The sequence below is a fragment of the Castanea sativa genome, chromosome 6 (genome assembly GCF_040712315.1).
Source record: "Castanea sativa cultivar Marrone di Chiusa Pesio chromosome 6, ASM4071231v1".
Classification (NCBI taxonomy): Eukaryota; Viridiplantae; Streptophyta; class Magnoliopsida; order Fagales; family Fagaceae; genus Castanea; species Castanea sativa.
Genome location: NC_134018.1, coordinates 33,050,939 through 33,064,933, shown reverse-complemented (window position 1 = coordinate 33,064,933; position 13,995 = coordinate 33,050,939). Strand labels below are relative to the sequence as shown.

The 13,995-nt window shown below is 34.5% G+C and overlaps 1 protein-coding gene across 3 annotated transcripts; it reads right to left on the bottom strand.

Annotated features, from left to right (window-relative positions):
• Window positions 1-1,835: 1,835 nt before the first annotated feature.
• LOC142640798 (zinc finger CCCH domain-containing protein 13) lies at window positions 1,836-13,324 on the bottom strand. 3 transcript variants are annotated; one of them, XM_075815059.1, is made up of 12 exons: window positions 13,203-13,324; window positions 12,898-13,122; window positions 10,599-10,709; window positions 10,309-10,342; window positions 8,460-8,595; window positions 8,208-8,264; window positions 6,855-6,952; window positions 6,696-6,767; window positions 6,363-6,574; window positions 3,198-3,394; window positions 2,524-2,730; window positions 1,836-2,329 (listed from the first exon to the last, which is right to left on the bottom strand). In XM_075815059.1, exons 2-12 carry the CDS (start codon window positions 13,022-13,024, stop codon window positions 2,264-2,266), a joined length of 1,317 nt encoding a protein of 438 aa, XP_075671174.1. In that variant the 5' UTR covers window positions 13,025-13,122; window positions 13,203-13,324; the 3' UTR covers window positions 1,836-2,263. The 3 variants fall into 3 exon arrangements, with proteins under 3 accessions (XP_075671174.1, XP_075671175.1, XP_075671176.1); XM_075815060.1 differs by having other exon boundaries at window positions 8,460-8,586; XM_075815061.1 differs by lacking the exons at window positions 12,898-13,122; window positions 13,203-13,324 and adding an exon at window positions 10,823-11,013.
• Between the last annotated feature and the right edge of the window lie 671 nt (window positions 13,325-13,995).

Genomic DNA, 13,995 nt, shown 5'->3' with positions numbered 1-13,995 from the left:
AGTAATATGTTTTTTAAGAATATTTTAATAGTAAAAATATATAGAAAATATAAATAAAAATAATTTTAATGATTTTTTAATTGCCGAGTCCTGCTGCACCCGCACTCACGTTTGTCAAAAATTACCGAGTCCTGCACCCGCACCCACACCCGCACCCGTGCTTCATAGTTCACCACACATGGGTTCATCCAGATTTTTGTAATATTTAACTCGATACTCTATGCTTTGTATTCTATGTTGTTCTTAATGTTAATGGAAGTATCCCGAAAAAAAAAAAGTCTAACACAATTGTTATCATATTTATTGAAGGAATAAGCTTTTTTTTTCTTTCCTTCTAAAAACAAGCTTTTTTTATTAGAAGTATTTATCTAACTTTGAGGATTGTGATATAGGGTTTTATGATTTTGGGATTTAAGGTTTACGGTTTTTAAGAGTTTTTGCTTTTTAAAAAATTTAAAAATATGTATTTTCCCTCTATCTTCATGAAAATAAAAAATAGTAATATTACTAACTTTGAGTTGTAAATGATGGTATCTATATAGTTAAGGAGAAAAGACAACTCTGATCAAATTTGTGCTTTGTAGGCATATAGAAATTTCTTTTAGAAAAAGAAATGACCCCAAAAGGATTAAATTTATCTCAACTAATGAAAAAGGTGTTTGAAGGCGATTCCATGTCTGTCAAGGGCATCGGGGCTAACTTTTTTGTTTAAATATACTTATTATGTAATCCGTTTTAAATAAAGCATCAAAGAAAGTTAATAAAGTGTCGAGTTTTTCTAGTTAGGAAAATAAGAAATCTTTTTATTTAAGGCAAATGAGTCAAAAATTTTCAGGACCATAACTTTGTATAGCTGCTTTTTAATATTTTTTTTAAAAAATGTAACGAAGCAATACACTAGTTATTTTATGATTCACATGGATATGTAATAACAAACTACAGATGGAAATTTCCAACAAACAAGCTTGCCATAAGTGTTTGCGGCATTAAGTGAGAACATTTCTACCATTCATATTGATATTGTGATATTGTATGATATCCACGATAGTATCATATGTCCATTTTGAGGCTTGCATCATATCATTTTGGATAATAATTCCACATAAATGCTAGTGGCGAAGCCAAGACCTCATCATTGAAGCGGCCAAATGAAAAATGAGATGATTAAATATTGTTTTCCGCGATGATATGTTATTGTCTATTTTCCCTCAGTTCTAAAATGCATCATACCATTTTGGATACCAAGTCCACATATATGGCAAACGGCAGAGCCAAGAGTTTGTTATTGAATGGGCCAAATGAAAAAAGAGATGATTAATTTTTAAAAATAAAAATTCATATAAATATATATATGGTAATTTAAATAGTATTATAAACACAATTGAATATGTGAATTAAGTACATTATAAGTCAATGTGTACTAGTATATTTATATGATGTATTTCATTAATTTAATTAGCTTTCATAATTAAGAAGGAAAAAATATGATATTATTAACATTTTTGGGTTATTTATAGGTGATTCTGATTTGAAAACACCAAAGAAATGGTACAAATAGAACTCTAATTTATTAGGTGTACTCCTTTGTTTTCAAATTAGCTTTATTGTAAATTTCTCAACGTTAAAGTGTGTGCAATGTCGGTCAGAAGTTCTTAATGGAACCCAGAAATTGGGTTTTACATCTAAATGCAGACTTCACTAGTAAAAAACCACTGTCAACTAAAAAAAAAATTGAGAGAAAGGCAATTTTTTCCATGCGTGAAAAATAAACTTTTCAAGAGTGATGCCAGATGCTCTACCATTTTACTACATCGTTACAAGTTTACTACTCAAGCTTAAAAAGAAGAGTAAAATTTTATTTTTACTACATATTCCGTATAAACAGATGTATCACCAATAACAAAAAGTAATTCAGTGTTTATATTTCAGTTGAAGCTTAGCATATGATGCTCCACGAAAGCACCCACACGCATTTAGAGGCCAAATTCATCCCCTTCTAATTTTAAAACAGTTGTGTTGACTGCATTTGCTCATGTTTGACCAGCCATCTCAAGATTTTGCCATCACTGTAAGCTCAACCTTCATCATTATCATTAAAACAAAATAAAATTCAAGTGCAAACACATCTAAAAGTGAAACATTTCATCCATTGGGTCCAATCTTATACAGTTATACATGATGCCCACCACTCTCGGCTTCCAGTAACTCGAGACCAAGAATAAGAGCTATACCCAGATATACATCAAAACTCTTACTTCCACTATTAAACAATGTCCACATGCACCATCTCAAGCCCATCTACATCTACATTCTCATCATCACCCTCATGCTGCAAGCCAAATCACACTCTTATCAGGTGCGTAAGTAAAGCAAAAAAGAAAAATTAAGAGTAAAAAACTAAAGCTTAAATGTGATGCTGACAAGGTATTGCAAGAACTAGGGAACCACATACAATACTAAAATAAGCAAGTGGAGATAATCCAATGACCAGAAAAAGGGTAATGCTGAATGAAAAGAACAGACCAGTGAATAATTGTTTTGATGGATTGGTGGCGGTGGGGGAAGTGGTAATGGCACGCCAATGATCTCATACGCAGGTTCCTTCTCAATTCCTGTATCAGCAGTTTTGACCACCTCAATTTTGTCCAATTCAATTTCAACTTCTTCCTCTAATACGTGTCCAGCCATGCTGGTTGATGGTACTACAAGTGCAGACTCCAAGCCCTTCATCTGCATAGTTGATTATGCCAAGGATTACAATGCAAGGATAATAACGAGAGTGCATTAACATGCACAAACAAGAAGAGGACTAGCCCCACAAGTTGAGTGTGGAAAATATAAAGCTGTATACACTTTGGCCAATAGCAGAACAATATTGAATTTAGAATCCCTTTTTTTTCTTTTTTTGGCTGGTGGAAAAAAGGTTAGGACTCATCCACTGCAGCTTTTATTGAAATCAGCACCTAGCAAAATGAACTAGGATTTTTCTTTTTAAAGTGCAGACAATTGAAACAGCCCCTTTCATTTATAAAAGTCAACTTGTCAAAGACTGATAAAACTTGGCATTGGCACCTCTGCCATATACAAAGGTAAAAGTGTAAAAATGAAACCCGCTCAAAAGTACTTATTGGTGGTGGCTTCATGAAAGACAATTTATATACAATAACAGGTTTCCACAGGATCTGAAAATGACTCACCTTATCTGCAGAGATTATGCTAGTAGGAACAGTCTTTCCTCGCTTATGCTTGCCTTCATTTGCTAGGGGCCTAGGACTGTCAATTCCATCATTCACTGCCTTCTTCATTAGCTCAATTTCATTGCGATTTGATTGGACAGGTTGCACATTCCACCTAGAAAGTTTCTTGAATCTTATTGTTTTGTCCAGATGTCCCCCTTTCGTTGAATCAGCCATTTCACAGAAAACATGTCAGCATCAATACAAAAAGAACAGACATCGTAAAATTCATGGCATTAAATGGTACAAATATCAGTAATAATCAAGGAAAATTTCGGGCAAAGGAAAAAAATAATAATAAAACATGGCCAAAAGCAAACTTGGAAGATATATGAGAAAATAACTCGTACTAGCAGATGAAAAAAAATAGAAGAACCACCTATTTTAAACTTTTTCTCTAAAACTGAGTAACACCTATACAAACAAAAGGAGGTGGGCAATGTGATAACACAGCATGAGAACTTAGCCTCCATTTCATATCAGAAGTCTCAAGTTTTATAAAGCAATTTCCTCCTGATATTTTAATAATTCATTTTCCTACTTCTGAGTAAAGTTTGCACTATGCACTAGTATGATAAGTTGAAAAAGAACTGTCAGCATATTACAAATATTGGACATGAGATGTCAGACATGCTAAGCCTATGACCCAGCAAAGGATTAACAAAAAGGCAAACATCAACAGGATTAATGAACTTCAGAACATCATGTTCATGATCTTTAAAGAAGCAAATGGTGCCACCGTGCCACAGGTACAGTGGTATACCGAGTTATAACTTGGAAATCATTCCATTCCAATTGGGAACAATATCTTGTGGGTGTCATTGAACAAGGTCGCACCTCCATTTGAAGTAATATTGAAAACCTATACTAACAATGAATACACAACATGTAACGAACATGTATGGCATTTCCAACCTGTTTCTGAAAAAGTGTCATCCCTATAATACTCAAAAGAATAAAGAAAGAAAAAAATTGTCACATTTTGAAGAAGTGTGCACTTTCTATCTTCATCATCGCATACAATTGTTCATAAACATTTGTAAAGCACACAAGTGATGGGAATATCCCATAACTTATAGGATGCTTGAATTATTGATTGGCTTCTAGACAACACTTCTTGAACCCCCTTTGACCATTTTTGACAAACACCAACATGAAAAACTTAACAATACCCAACATTTTTCACTTCAGGAAAGTGCTGAACGATATAGATACAAGGGCAATTTAATAAATTTGCAAAAGTAACTAAACATGGTAAGTTCACATGAAAACATAATCAAGGGATACAAGGGATCCGCTATCTCCCATGTTATTATTAGTTATGATGGAGGTGTTTAGTAGGATGGTGAAGAGAATGGAGGGGGCAGGATTACTTTAGTGGCTTTAGGGCAGATGGTGGGAGGGGCAAAGGGGAATGTGTTTCGAATTTATTGTTTGCGGATGATACTATTTTGTTTTGTGATGCAAAGTTGGAGCAAATCTTACATGTTCGATTGTTGCTACTTTGTTTTCAAGTTGTGATCGGTTTGAAGGTTAACGTAGCTAAAAGTGAAATGGTTCCTATAGGGGAGGTAAATAATGTGCATGCTTTGGCAAAGAGATTGGGTTGTTGGGGGCGTCCAATAAGTCCCCCTCTATTTGGAACCCTATATTGGAAAAAATTGAAAAGAAGTTAGCAAGGTTGAAGAAGTTGTATTTGTCGAAAGGTGGTAGACTGACATTACGTACAAGTACGCTATCTAGCCTCTCTACTTATTTTTTATCTCCTTTCACCATTCCTACACATGTTGCGAACAAAATTGAGAAGCTGCAAAGGAACTTTTTGTGGGGTGACTCTAAGACACATTTGTTGGGTTGGGATAAGGTGTGTATGCCAATTGCTAATGGCAGTTTGGGTAGTAGGAAATTGACCACTTTCAAAAAAGCCCTACTAGGAAAGTGGCTTTGGCGTTTCGGGATCAAGGAGAATAGGCTTTGGAGGATTGTGGTAGCTTTAAAATTTGGGGAAGAATGGGAGGATGGACCTCTAAGTTGGGAAGGGGTGTTCATGGGTGTGGTTGTGGAGAAGTATCCGGATGGGCTGGGAAGTTTTTAGCAAAAATATCTAGTTTAAGGTTGGGGTGGGGATAGAGTGAAATTCTAGAAAGACAGGTGGTGTGGAGATCTTCCTCTCCATTTGGCTTTTCCGGTCTTGTACAATTTTGTTGCAAACAAAGAGTCTTATGTAAAATCATCTTTGATATGCCAACGAGCAGGGGATAGGAGAACTTGGGATGTTCGTTTCATTCGGGGTCCTAACAATTGGTATGCAGATGTGGTGGATGATTTCTTTCGATTCTTGGCATCCAATTTACTTTCAGTGACTAATGGTGATCGTATGAGATGGAAGTTGACAAAAAATGGAGATTTCACTATCCACTCATATTATCATAAGTTACATGGCTCTTCTTCCATTGGTTTTCTATGGAAAGTTATTTGGAAGGTTAAGGCACCTCGGCATGTCTCTTTCTTTGTTTGGACAGCCGCATGGGATAGGATTCCCACGGGAGATGACTTACGACTTAGGGGCTTTTGACTTTGTTGACTGGTGCATTATGTGTCGTTGTTGTGGGAAGACAGTGGATCATTTGTTGTTATATTGTGGAAAGCTTATCGGCTATGGTGCTTTGTCTTTAGAATTTTTGGGATTTCATGGGTCCCCTCATGTACAGTATCAAATTTTCTATTTGATTGGTGGAATTGGTTGGGGAAACATTCATCTCACATTTGGAATTTAGTTCCATTGTGTTTGATGTGGTGTATTTGAAGGGAACGCAATCGGCAGACATTTGAGGATTTGGATAGATCCGATGACCAACTGCTTGCTCTTTTCTAGTTTCCTTTTTGATTGGGTTAGGGTTTGGAGACTCACATCTAGTAATTCTCTTCCTTTATTCCTTAGCTCTCTTCTTCTTTGTAATTAGTGCTTTTTTATGTTTTTGTTTTTCCATCTTTTTTTGTAATTTTGACACGCTGGTGCTACTTTGCATTTAACAGTTTTTTTAATAGACATCTTTCTTACCTATAAAAAATAAAAAATAAAAAACTACACAAACTGTATTCTTGAAATAATATTAACTGTATCACCTTGTTTTAGTTCTTCAGAAGGATATAGATTAACACATAGCCTGTTCTTGCCGGGAGAAGCATCATTCTGCAGCTCATTATGTGGACTGGTTACAGGAGAACCAATATTTTCTCCATCACTTAAAATATTAATGGAATCCTCTTCATTGGCACCATTTCTAGATATATCTGAACCAAGCTGATCTCCCAACTTCTGAAGTCGGACTTGTGATCTACACATTTCCAAAATAATGAAATGATAGAATTTCAGATTAGGGCATCAAACAAAATTAAAACTCTTAATTGCAAAATTTGAGGCAGAAAAACCAGAAAATAATGTAAAAATATACTAACCTCTTTAGTTCGTCTTGTATCCGTGAATAACGATTACGTGCCTTCACAAACTTCTTGATTTTTGAGGTGATCCTGAAAATTTTGGGTAGCCCCCAAAAAAACACAGTAAGAAAGGGATCATGAATTCACAAGGAACTCCATCACTACATCTGTGCATACCTTTTACGTTCCTCTTTCTCTTTGAGCAGCTGAGCCTCAAGCTCCTGAATTCTAGAAGTAAGACTATCTGCTTCTTGGGTGCTCTCTTCCAGGTCGGCCTTTTAACAACACCGAATCAGATGTCAAAAATAATAACAGATCAACTATATCCTTAATCACATATATAATCATAACCTTTCCTCACAGCCAACTGCAATATGGTCCAGTAAAAACCATCATAAATTGTAATAGGTTATAATCATTATGAAAACAGTAACTTCCAGAATCTAAATTATAATAAATGTAATGACTCCAATAATATGAGGTTATGAAAATCCAAACCAATGACTACAAAACTCCATAAACTCAAATTTGCAAGTTCTCTAAAATAACATTTTACAAAATATGGATTCGAGGGAAATAGACCAAATCTTTAGACATAAAGGAAAGCACTCCATCTTCAGACCTGTGTATTTAATCTGTAATATAATAAAATAGGGTAAGCTCAATAGCCCAGTTATTAAGTCTTCTACAACATGCAAATGCTTAAGGAACAAGGACATAATTACCAATACCCACAGATGTTTTAAAGACAATATTTTAGCTACAAGAATATACTGAGAATTTCCAAAAAAAAATTAAGTAAAACTCAGGAGAAATAAGGCTACACATCTATGAAGACAGGTTATCGCTATGAAGTGTGGGGAGGAAGACAGACTTTCATGCATGCTTTCATCCCTAGCACTCAACTCCACAAAAACCCATGCACAAAGAATTAATACTATTCTAAACGAAATATATTACAATGCAAACTAATTAAAATAGATCATTAGTGATTAGTATAATAAAAAATCATGCGATCTTAACTGGGACAACACTTCCTTATATCATAAGAATAAAAAATCTTGGGAACATGGGCATAATCCCATCATACTCATAAAAAAAATAAAAAACATATATGACCTGTGCATTCATTTCTCATGATTTTTGCTTCAACCCAACAATACAATTTTTTTTTTTTTTATCAGTAATGCATTGGCATATCTTCAATCAAATGTGTATGGCTGTACACAAATTATTTCAGCCACCAGACACTACAAAATATAACAATTGGAGTCCAGCAGAAGACATGGATCCGAAATATAACCATTGTGTTCTACCATAAGATATATTTATTTCCACAAATGCAAAAAAATAATATGTTGCCAAATACTCCTTGGAGTTAACCTTGCAGGTTAAATTTGTAAACAGAAATGAAATGACAAATATCCCATATGCGGTGTAAATACAAGCATTCATATGTATATGTCTGTTCTGCGTATGTGTAAATGTGTTGTTGACTAATAAGCAACTGCAACAAGAGATGAGACTGACCCCTAATTGACATTTGCGGCGATCAAGAATGTTCACGTCTGACTGCACTTTCTTCAACTGCACATGGTTCCCACAAATCAAAACAGAAATTTGTTGCAGAGAGAGATTCTAAACAAATTCATATCGAAACTAATAGACCAAAATTTTTTTCATAAGAAAATAAATTATATTATAAAGCACAAAAAATGGCACAGCCTTATTTCACAGGAAGCATATAAAGGAAGAGCTAAAAGAATTAAAATGCAAGGAAACCTGTTCCTCAAGAACATCCTTGGAATCAGTGGACATAATTTTTCCTTCTTTAACTCGATCTTCAGTTCCCTCCAACATTCTCAAGCTTCCAGAGAAATCACCTTGGCCATCAAAGTCTTGCTTTTTCCTACGTTTTCTATCATTCTAAAATCAATATGCAAATATTTTGAACTCAAACATATGTGCATTAATATGAAGATGAAAGATGGGTAGCAAAATGAAAACTTGGTAGTATATTATGAATAATCAGTGTGAATTATTCACTCCAACAGATACCCACATAATCTGTTTTGTTATTAGTTAAATAATAAAGGGCATAACCATATAGAATTGGCAGAATCCCCAATTCTATCTTCCACATCCATCCAATTTGATGCAAGAAGATTAATACTTGCTGTACTTGGGTGTCTTTCTTTGATATCAATAAATCTTTATTACTTATCAAAAAATAAGACTAATACTTTCATTTCCTAGAGAGAGAAAGATTTAGAGAGAGAGGGGGGGGGGGGGAATTCAGACCTCAATCTAAACTCAACTCTAAAAGTCTGAAATTCACTATCAATCTATCTATACAATGCATGTACATGGATATTTATAGCCTAAGAATTTGTTATTAGTGATGACATCATCCATAACTAACTCACATTTATCACATGCTAGATTTAATAAAGCACATGACTTCTACTTCGAACAACTTCCTAAAATCTAGCATTTGCATGTCCCACTAACTAATTTTCCCTCCAATTTAGAAATACTACAACAAGCTTGGCACACGTGGATTTAGCTACAATAATCACATAGAAAATGTGAAAAATCAGCCCCTAGGCTTGGATGGACTTGTGCCATGTCACATCACTATGCCACATCATCATCATCATCATCCATCATCCAGCATCACTATCATCATACATAATCTCATCATGTACATAATAGCACACAAAACCTTTAAATGATTCTAGAATGTATTTTAAACCAAAGGTGTGAATACAGTACTGGAAGCCATTTCGATTTGGACATGAATACGAAATATTTCGGTACCAATATGCCGTTTCAAGATTACTAGGGGGCAAATTTATGAGATCACAAATCCCATCCTCATCAAATTGTGCAGATAAACAAGCCGCATGTTTTCCACAAAATGTTACTGTGTGTTTGCTAAGATCACAAAAGTTATGAAAGAGAGGTGTCCCTCTTAGCATGGAGTGTTCTTTCTTTTTCCAATAAGATTATCAACATCTAAAGCTTCATCCATACGACATATACATGTAAGAGCCATTTACCCCATTGCCAATCAATAATTTTATATTGCATTTATTTTTTTTACAAGTGATCAACTTTATTAAAATAAAATATAGCCTAGCACATGGGAGGCATACAAGAGGAGGGGAAACGACCTAAGATTACAAAGGTCTAAGAACTCCAAGAATGAATAAAAGACAAGATACTAACAGACGACAACTACTCAAACAGAAACCTTAAAACACCGCCCCAATAATCCGATTTAATCAAGCACGCACACCCCAATAATCTCATTTTTTGTAGTTGCATTTATAATCTAAAAAAGTTACCTATTATTGACAAATGCAAAAGTAGGTAGAACTAAAATTAACCCAATACGGCATGGAAACAAAAGTAATTACATTTTATAATCTTAAAAATCACATATTATTCACAAATGCAAAAGTAGTTAGGAGTAAAATTAACCCAGTAAAGCAATAATTAAGACTTCATCTAAAATGAATTAATGCTAACCAACCATATATATATATATATATATATATATATATATAGAGAGAGAGAGAGAGAGAGAGAGAGAGAGATGTAGTGTAAAGAGTACATGCAAACATACCTCTTCCTCTCAAGGGATCTGGAAGAGCTAAACTCTGCAAATTCAAGTTCCACCAGAGTAAATTCAATCAGTTGGAAGTAAAAGATGAAAATAAAACTCTATTGATAACTTAATGGGAAATTCATAACCAAAGGAGATAGGAAGAAGGGAATAGGGATATATAACAAAGACTGAAGAACTCAACCATTTATATAATGATATACCAAAAGCCACCAATATGTGGACTAAGCACAAATAAAGAAAAGGTAGAAATATAGAAAATGAGGAGATTGAAGGACATTATAACTGACCACGAAGCATTTGTCGGCCTCTTGCATCTCTCACAGGTGAATACCTCCGTGATGGAGAATGCCTTCTAGCAAGCTTATCCCTCAAGTCACTACCTTGATAGTCCCGCCTGCCTGCAATAAGAAATAGAAGAATTTCAAGTATGGCAGACCAAGTCAATATCAATTAATCTTTCCAGGGAAAAAAAAAAAGTAGAAGACACTTTCATTAATGAGGCTAAGCTTACCATTACATGGAACAATATGAGATATATAATAATGAACATTCTTAGTGCCTTCGTGCCAGTTTCAAAAGGGTCACAAAACTACCCCCTCATATAATGAATAGATGTAACAAAACCCATGTTTGAGCTTATAACATTGAGATAACCTTCATATATCATAATAGCATTGGAATAAAGGAGAGTTGAAATCCCCATCTTCTTGTTGAGAAATAAGATATATAATGCAAGCAGACAATAACGCTAAGGTTACCATTACAAGGACTAACATGAGAAACACTAATGAACACTATTAGTGCCTCCTTGCAGTCCCAAAAGGCCCATAGAAACCCATGTGGAGCAATAAGATAAAACCCAACAAGAAGATACATCATTGGGATAACCTTCAACATCAAGTAGCATTCAATAAAGATGACCTGATATCCCTGTCTTCTTGTTCAGAATTAAGATACATAACATGATCTGCATGGTAGATATTTCTTCAATTTGCCATATGAAGATATAAAAATAATCCATCCACAAGCAATAGAGGGTTTAGTTCTGATACTATCTCCATAAAAATGGCATTCCTGATCAACTCATGAAATCCCATCGTGATGTGATTCAAGCAGAGGTAACAAATGAACTCAGTAAAATAAGCTTCTCAAATGAGTAACTGCAGAACTTGTTGTACCAATCTTTTGAACATTAACCAAATCCTCTTTTGTAGATAACGTGGAGGAAAATATATCATGATCCTTCAAGAAATACTCTGGTGGTCCATAGATCATCACAACCATGATAAAGCTCGCCATGTAAATACAATAATCAGCATTAGGATAAACCAACCAACCAACCAACCAGCACAATCCATTCTGAAGAAAAAAAAGCAACTAACCTTGTCAGATGCTATAAATTTTCTATCTTCAATGAAACACCCCAAACTGCTGTTAGTACAACATGTCTCTCAATCAGACATTTTGATGATACTTCCAATCAATAATTTAATAATGCTCTTCTCACATACTGCCATATTAGATGTAAGCAAGCCCTCTTGTCTGGCTTATGCAGATTCCATTGATAAATAGAAATGTCAACATACAAGTACATGGTTTTGGAATAAAAAGCCAAACTTTATACATCTCTATACCTACATCTCTACATATACACAGATTATGAATATAAGCATATAATACATGCATTTAATGCATGTGATTATTTTTTATACGCTGGTTTAAAGTACTGTTCACATTTTTCACTATGTTTCTATTTTCCTTGCACAACAAGCCAACAGGATACAAATATCCCTTGACACACAGCACCACAAAATGACATGCATACTTAGTCAAATGTTTACATACATACATAAAGAACTGCATAATATCAACAGCAAAGGGATTGCATTACTCAGCTGAGCATTAGTCCAATATCTAATAGTATTCATTACATGGTATATATTTACTATGTAATAACACATTATAGCATTAGCCAACCGATACGCCCATTTTCTACTCGTTATTTTTTGATACGTGTACTATATATATTACATCCTAGGAAGCACGGACACTTCATTTGGGTGTGCCATACCCGTGTCATACTGGTCGTGTCATGTTAAAAATTTTCATAAATTGCTCATGTCTTACCCACTAAGCAACTAATATACATAAACAAAACCCCAATTTGTAAAATTCAAGCTAGTCAAAATCCTCTACATATGTGACTCACATATTAAAAAACATGAACCAAAAAAAATCTAATTAAAAATGTATGAAAAATAACAGTTTACCCACCTTTGGTGGGAGATATGTTTGATTTGCCAACCTGTTTTTCTAGGAAAGTAACACTTAACCCACTTGAGGCTCACTTCAATTAACTCCCCACTTATACTTTTTGCTTAAACATCACTATGCAATCAACAATTATATTCTCTGCAAGTGGGTAAAGGTGCCATTTTATTATTCTTCATTTCTGAGCAGGTGACAACTCAAGCCTAAGCCATGGCTATAGATTTTGAAGCTTTATTGACATTAATATCATTTCAAAACAAATAAAATGACAAAATTAATTGAAAAGTAATGAAGAAGCAAGCAAAAATATAGTACCACTATACGAGGCAGAGAAACCTCGGAGCTCCGAGTCACCATGCGCAAAGGAGCAACTTTGGCGCGAACACCTGCCCTTCTGATACAAAACGCACAGTTTCGTCTTGAATAGCTTCCTCTCAACCATGGCGCTATATAAATAATATTTTGTGTATATAATTCCGAAAGTCGTCGAAGCGAGAATGAAAACGCCGATTGTGTGAGAATGTGAAATGATATCAAGTTCTGCAAATGTTAAACCGAAAACGAACCGTCTAGGGTTAGGTATGCGAAAGATGATGAAGATGAAGATGAAGAAGACGTACCTTCCTTCGAGTCTTTGACTGTTTGAACTTCGAACTTTGGTGAGTGAGCGAGTGAGGGAATGATTATTAGGCGATGAGGAAAGAGAAAAAGTAAACAATGGTGCGGTTCTTTTTGTTTTTGATTTTTTTTTTTTTTTCAGATTAAATTATTTGTGTGAATGTTGGGGCTTTCTTTTCTTTCTTTTTTTTGGGATGGATTAAAAGGTGTTGTTTCAAGGTTACTTCCTCGGCCCAACCCAATGTTCATTTCGAATCCTACATTCCTACCCAAAAGATACATCTGTTTTTATTTCTTTAATTAATTTGAATCCTATATATATATATATATATATATATATATATATATATATATATATATATATATGTATTTATTTTCTTCCAATAGATGTAAATTTTATTTTCCTATTAAAATAGGGTTGCCCAATGAAACCCTCAACCTAATGAACCCACTCGACCCAAACTAACATGTTGGGATTTGAGTGGTTTCAATGGCAAATGGCAATTGGCAGAGGTTCCAATGTTTCAAAACTTGCCTTGAGTTGAGTGTCGATTACCCCACTTGGAAATCCGACAAAACAGACTCGTCCAAGCTCCCATATTTTTCAACAATTTCTCCATCCATGTATGGTGGAGATCTTGAGATTTCCAACTAAACCCAACTGTTTTTGCTCTTCATAGACACCATTAGCAAGTTTTGAACGAATTTGATCACTATTGAGGTACATGCCATATGCCCTAATCCTATTTTATCTAATTTATCCACTCAACAAAAAATAAAAATCCAAATATCACC